This window comes from Anas platyrhynchos, chromosome 11 (assembly GCF_047663525.1).
Source record: "Anas platyrhynchos isolate ZD024472 breed Pekin duck chromosome 11, IASCAAS_PekinDuck_T2T, whole genome shotgun sequence".
NCBI lineage: Eukaryota > Metazoa > Chordata > Aves > Anseriformes > Anatidae > Anas > Anas platyrhynchos.
The window spans coordinates 12,970,931-12,978,101 of NC_092597.1; the positions used below are offsets into that span (position 1 = coordinate 12,970,931).

Consider the following 7,171-nt stretch of genomic DNA (forward strand, 5'->3'; position numbering starts at 1 on the left):
CCTGCTTGAATTCGGAGCAGTTCTCGGTTTACTGTTCAGTAACACTGCAGAGCAAGGCCACTTAGGTGTCAGAGCTGGGTGGGAAGGGCTCTGTGTTGCAAAAGAGACTTTCCCAGTGCGTTTGCTGGCTGCACAAAGTGTTACTGCCCGCTAGAAGCACTGCCAGCCAGAGGGGTGAGGGCGATCCTTTAACTTTGGCATTTCCTGACTGCAGTTTTTTGCATGGACCTTGCTTTTTGTGTTTGGTTTAATTGCTTCTTCTGCCACAGAACAGGGCTGCTCGGTAGCTCCTTCGCTGATATTTCCTCCTTCACATAATTCAGGTGTTTGTTTTTTTTTTTGTCCTGCTGCTGCATAGCAGGAGAAGGAACTTCTGCCCCCGTGCAATCTGCATTCCCACCAGCAATGGTACGGGGATGGCATTAGTGCGCGCCTGGGGCGGGATCTTGCTCCTCGTGCCTGCGGATTAGGGGCTTTCTGGTCCTGCTGGGAGGAGAGGGGGCTGCAGCGAGCATCACCATCAGCCTGCGAGCCCCCTTGCTCTCAAATTATGTGCAGAAAGGAGGAAGGGAGGGCAGGCCGCGCTTGAATTTCTGCACCACAAACTGAGAGTTGTGGCTCACTTTACACGTGGTAAAGCGAGCCGGTCGCATTCCGTTTCCAGACAGCAGCTAGGTGTCGTGAAACCAGAGTGGGTGAATAACGTGCAGCTTCCCATGGCTTTTGGTGATGAAAGCTGCATGAACATGGCATGTCGAGGCCAGGGATGCTGGCACTTCACTGCATGCACGGTCAGAAACCGTTCCAGCGGGGGACTGCTGATGCATTTTGCTCAGAACGCAAGTTGCTTGGACTTCCCTTGACAGTAAAAGGGAGCAAATAGCTTTTTCTTCCTCTGTGGTATAGCTTAAGCTGTTCATTTTTGATAGACATAGTGATCAGTCGTTGTGACCTTTATATGGTCTATCAAAGATTCCTAAAGAAAGTGCTTTCTCCTGTTGTTGGATCAAATTAGCACAGATGCTGTTTTAAAGGGTGTGTTCCGGGGTAAGTAGAAAGTAAAAACTCCTTGGCTACATTCCCTCTTAGGAATGTAAACAGTTTTTACTTCAAAATCCATCCTGTGCATACTCCTTAGCTCAAAGCCATGAGGTGACTGGGTTATGATACGTGCTTTTTCATTCTTCCCCTCTCATTTGTCAGCTCAATACAAAGCCTCTCCATAAATGTATTTCTGCTCCGGCTGTGCAGCAGCTCCATCCATATCCCTACATTCTTTCTAATACTCATTTTTTTTCTTGACTTCCCTGTTCCTGCTATTACTGTAAGTAATTTAAAGAACAAAATGTTTTCACTTAAACGGTTTACCTTGTAACAAGTTAATTTTTGTTTTTTCCTATTACCCGCACCTTTCTCTCCCACGCTTAAAATTCACAATGGGGAGAAAACTGTCAGACAGGCACGCTGTGAGATTGTGTAGCTATAAACTATACCTAAACGCAAGCATCGTTGTGTCAGAGCGGTAATGGAATAGCCTGGCTTCTGTGGGCCTTTGTACTAATTTGTTAGATGCTATTAGAGGGTCAGAACTCCTTGAGCCTGATGTAAGTAATCTTGGCCAGAGAGTCGTCATTGCCTTATGCCTTCATTCCATTTCAGAGCAACTGCTTTGACCTTACCGGTGGGTTTTGCGGAGCAAGGTCAGTGTCTCCACTCACCGCTCCCCCCCTCTGTTATTAATGAAGCGAAACAGAAGAGCGTTACTGCAAACCCTGTGTGCTGTGCTGGTAAATGCTGCCTCCAAATCTTTGTGCAACCTAAATTGTCAGTGCGGGTCGTAACGCCCATGTCCCTGCAAACAGCTGCGTGGCAGAAAGCACAGGGTGCTCGCTGGGGAGCCTCCTGCACCTTCCATGAGTTCACCGAAGAATTTGAGGGTTTTGTTTTGTTTTGTTTTTTTAACTTGAGCAAACATCTGAATTCTTACTAAGGTCCTTCTCAGAAGTTTGCAACCACTGCTGAATTTTCTCTTCTCAGAAAGCACAACCTGAAGCTAGTGTAAATGTCAGAAGTCCCCATCAGTTTGCAGCAGACTGCTTTGCAGGCTGCAGTGGTCGCTCTGTAACACCAGACCGGAGCAGCCACAGATGCTGGCTTTTCCTTTTAAGCATTTGGACAGAAATTGCACATGGGTGTTCTGCTTGGGTGTGCGCTGTAATGATGTTTCTGTTCACTACAGGTGTGCAAGGCAGGCCTGAGTGCTGCCATCTGCCAGGGTAAGCAGCCCTGTAAAAGGGGAGCCCTCCACAAAATGCAGCCCCCTTCTCAGCCTGCTGTAGCATGAGTTCTGTTCCCAGACACTTAATGCAAGTTGAAGCTACAGCAAACATTTGTCATTCCCCCAGAGTTTTAACGTCCAGAAATTTTGCCTAAGAAGATCACGCTTGATGCGCAATGCACTAAAGACAGGAGTGATTCTAAACTTCCAATTCAGAAATCTGCAATTTCAGGGCAACACTAAGCAGATAATCACTATACCTACCTTAATCGTGCATTATATAAACAATGATCTGCTGGAGTCTGCAGGCCCTCCGAATTAAAAAGCCAACTCCTGGAAAACGAGGGGGTTTAGGTCGGTCAATTATGAAATCACAGCTTCACCTGGCAGCATTTCAGGAGCCCCGCAGGTGCGGAATGGAATGAAGCCGCATACTCAGAGGCTGGTTCTCTGTGGCCATGCATTTTAAATACTGTTGCGATAGAAATCAGTTACTAGAGCAGGTCTTCTGGCATAAAGGTTTTGAGTTATATTGATATTTGTCGGTTACTATGACTTCTTTTTTTTCCCCCCTTCAATTGCATCATACCCTTAAAAAAATGGTGGTAAGTGAGAGATCTGCATGCTTTGGAGTTTGTTTAATCTCCGCTTCAGTCTATACAATGCACAAGTCATAATGTTAACACTTTTTCTTAAAACTTCTTCATTCACGTTCACGACTAATTTGGATTTCAGTTTGCTGTTTTTAATCTTTATTTAATCTAATTTTGTACTTATTTTTTCTGTTGTTCTGTTGCCCCCTGATTTCGCTCAGGTTTCGGTCTTTGTCTGTACTGTACTGGGGATGCTTTTTCAGCAGAGAAAAGCCTGACCGGGGTAGTAACGCATAGAGAAATTTTCCTCGGTCACATTTTATCACCGTTTAGGTTATAGAAGGGGAAGGGGCGAGTGGTGGTGATCCACTGGTCTTAGGCTTTATGCACAATCACAAGTATCCTAATAGGCATTTTTGTTGGATCTTTGGCAGGGAAACTTTTTGCTGGCAGCCTTTATAAACGTGAAGCTTTTTTCTTTTAACACACTAAACTCCCTGTCTGAAATACACATCTAAATATTTTAACTGAGGAGGAAGGAACAATGGTTATTTGGTAGCGAGAGAGAGAGCTTGTATCTTAATGGTGCAGTTTGCTATTTCTGAAGTTCAGCAAAACAAACTCTCAAAGCTGTCTGATGCTTGTAGAAAGCTGAGATAACCGAGTGGTAACGCCGAACGGCGTCGGTAGTGCTACTGGCTTGGGCTGGGGGGGCGCAGGGCTTGCTGTCTGTCCCAGGCTCTTCCCACCGAGTGCGCAGAGTACGTAGCCTAGCCTGCTTTGCAATCTTTTGTGAGTCAAAAGATTATCGTGGAGGGAGGCTCTAGATTTACTCTACTGTGCTTTGTGTTTCAGTACCTGATGTGTCTCTGTATATCTCCACTGTATATACAACAGCACATTGATGTCTGGTTGTCCTTACTAGTCCTAGTTCTCTCTGTATCTTGTCCGATAGTGTACTGTTGCTGGTAATGGACTTCTGTGGACACTGGTGTGTCGCTAGTATGTTATTTTTGGCTGTAAAGCTCTCGGTTTGTGGTTAGTTCTTTATTTTTTTGAAATATTTTTTTGTTCCGGTCACTGTCTGTGCTAGCGGTGGCTTTGCCTCTCCGTTGCCTTGAAGGTACAGGTGGAGTAATGTCCTGTTTGACAGACATTACTCCTAGCGTGTGCTCATGCGGATGCCCACACTGTTCAGACTGTAATTTCCATAACTGCTTCATGTGCACCAAGCCCCCTTGTGGAATCCTGCTGAGAGTTTCTTGAAGGCTTCAGTGAAAAATCCCTCCCTCACAAGGGGGAGCAGCAACTGTGGAGTGCTCAAAACAGCAGGTCATGAATTGGTCCCCCAAAATACCTCTACGGGAACATTAATGTAACTTTCTGGATTGATTTTTGTACTGCTGCTTAAATGCACTTCCATCTTCTGTACTGCAGCTCGGGGGAAAAACAAGGGCTTTTTTAATTCAAAAAGTATTCAATTGGCCATGAAAGAACCCATATGAAACATCACTCGTTGGCAATTTTTTTCCAATTCTTCAAAGAGAATGTTTGTTCTTGCCAGGAAACACAGGCAGAACAATGCTGTCAGTCTTCCGTAGCTGAAGTCTGTTGTGACACCGGAATTTTTCCTGGTGCTTTGAGTCCTGTGCTCTATCGGACGTGCACACAAAGCCTGCCGCTATCCCAGGTCTATGCTTGGGTACTTGGATCAAGTATTGAATCTTCAGCCTCCTCCTAACCTGGTCTCCGATAATTAGATCTTGAGAGAAATGGGAAATGAAAAGGCTGTGTCGTCTGTGGTAGAAGATGAGCATATGGCGTGTACACCCTGTTGTGTATATACCAATAATTACCCACCCACAGTTGAAGGATGGCTTAAAAATCAATCCAAGAAAACAAACAGCAGGATTTTACAACTGAGATGTTGGTTTGTCTTCTCATCTATTTTTATAAGATTGAACCACTGGAACTTGGGGACAAGATGAGCCTGACCATATTGCAACAATCTGTCCGCTACAGTTGCAGTTCTTCATGACAAGCATTCAAAGTGTTAACTAAAACCATTGAAGCAACATACCTGCCATTAAAACTTGAATCCAGAAAATAACTCCATGAATCTTTGCACTACCAAGTGGAATGGCCTTTAATGCTGTAGATAGATTGGTTTGCAGTTGGGCTGGCAGCGGTACAAAGACTGACTCTCTTTTCTTTCCTTCCCTTGTCTTCCCTGGATTGCACCTGAATTCTTGCTGCAGATGATGAATCAGCTGGGCCAATGTAAGTGCACCGTAAGAAAAAAAAATATTGCTGAGATCACTCTGGGGGCTTACGGGAGTTGGCAGCGCTGTTACGTGTGCCATTACTAGCTGTGACATGAAAGCTCTAATAAAGATCAGCATGCCCTGTGTTATATAGCAAAGTAAAAGCAGGCAAAATCCTCACTCTTTGAAGCCTCTGAGTTTATCTCTGGCTTTTTTGGCCAAGGGAGTAAAAAGTCTATTGCGGGAGAGGCACAAAAAAGCCCCTGCTCCCAAATAAAGGGGGCTTGGACCACTGATGCTTGGGAATGATACCTGCTTGGTTTGTTGTTTGATGGCAGTGAAGTAATGAAAATTGAAATCTGCCAGATTCTTGCTTGACAATCAAATATTTTCAAAGGAGTTAGCATGTCATTCTTCCTTCATCCTATTTAACTTGGGATGTACAAAGAAAATTTTCCTACGCTTGTAATTTAATGCGTTTTTTTTCTTTCCCCAGGAAAACCAATTCTACAAACAATCATAAAGATAAAAACTTACGCCAGAGAAACACAAATTAAAAATGCTTATCATGTAAGTATGACTTGCACACATCTCAGAAACGGTCAGACTAAAGCCCTCCTTTTTCTCCCACGGTTTGCGTATGTAAACCAAACTCATTCTGTGTGTTAAAGCTACCAGCTGCTCAGAGTATGGCACTAGCCTTTCTGTCACGCTTCAAAGAGCACTGGGGGTTATCAAAAGAATTTTTTCATAAAATGTGTAGATAGTTTAATGATTCATAGTAGCAGTTATGTAGAGTTTGAGCGCTATCACTAATAAAAAGAGCCCTCATTTCATCTTAAAGCCCGGAAGCTAAGCTCGGTTGGGAAGCCTGTGCCTCCATTTAAGACCAAATTGGATGTTAAGCGCTTTGTTTAAGTACTGTTGTGGCACGTGATGTTGAAAATGCTGTCAGGCATTGACTAGCACCTTTTCTCATTTCTTTTTTAGAGCTTTAAGTTTCTGAGAGACTGATGGCAATATGACCTGCTAAATTTAAGGGTTGGAACTCTTGGTTCTAGAACTCCAGTTCTGTCTGATTTTTTTCCTTTTCAAGTGAGCAACAATATGACTGTCTAAAGCATGCCTTATTTAGCCTCTCCTGTAAGGATGACCTAGCCAGATAAATTTTAATACTGCTTCAGTGTAGAAGGTGTAAACTATTTTGGGCTTGATGTGCTGTGAATGTTGCTTTTCTTTTCCTTAATATATTTAAACATTAGAAGTAGTAAGTCGGATCACGCATGCACCATTTTTTACTTACTGTAGCTGTTAAATTGGCAAAGCTCTAAAGCGCACTGCTGCCATCTAGTGATACTTTTTGTAAAGTACAGCAAAACTTAAAAATATATACAGTATATATTTATATTTGGGGGAGGGGAAAACCAAAATACAGTAATTGTGTTTCATTTTTAAGCTGCTGATGTTCATTCCTTACTGTATGTCTGAAAGATGAGAGAATTATGCTGTTCTGGTACTCAGAGAAGTAATATAAATTGAAATTATCTTAAGGGCTTAACCTATATAGAAAGACTTCGGTGTCCTATAATCAGACTTCAAAAGCTGGAACGGTTCGACAAGGTGGTGATGGTGGAGAAATGCAGTTGAAACAAAAACAAAACTTCAGTTTATAAATATATATATATGATTGCTTTTTAAGTGATTTTTTTGTTAACTCATGTAAATTCTCAAATCCTTTTGCACTGATGTGTTCAACATATTCTTGTACATTCAATTCAGGCAAACTTTTATAATTTTCTTTTTTGTTTAAATGATAAAATGTTACAGCATGGTGATATTCTATGCAACTAGTTCTAATCTTTAGTTTGACACTGTAATTTCTCATGATTTAAAGATTGTAGAAATAGACCTAACAGGGTTCTCATGATGTGCGTAACTGTAGATGCATGAACTTGTGTTCTGTGTATTTGTTGAAGTGCAATGATGTATAAAAAGTGGATTCACCTGTTTTTAAAAATAAAACACTGACAAAAACA

General features: G+C 42.6%; 1 protein-coding gene across 2 annotated transcripts in view; it reads left to right on the forward strand.

Annotated features, from left to right (window-relative positions):
- The window catches only part of NPTN (neuroplastin), a 51,354-nt gene that overhangs the window by 43,795 nt on the left and 388 nt on the right, over window positions 1–7,171 (forward strand). The window contains exons 6-8 of one of the 2 annotated variants that reach the window (XM_038184866.2): window positions 5,130–5,151; window positions 5,632–5,705; window positions 6,126–7,171. In XM_038184866.2, the coding sequence (XP_038040794.1) occupies window positions 5,130–5,151; window positions 5,632–5,692 (83 nt within the window). In that variant the 3' untranslated portion in view covers window positions 5,693–5,705; window positions 6,126–7,171. The remainder of the gene's footprint in view (window positions 1–5,129; window positions 5,152–5,631; window positions 5,706–6,125) is intronic. The other variant, XM_038184867.2, reaches the window with a different exon arrangement.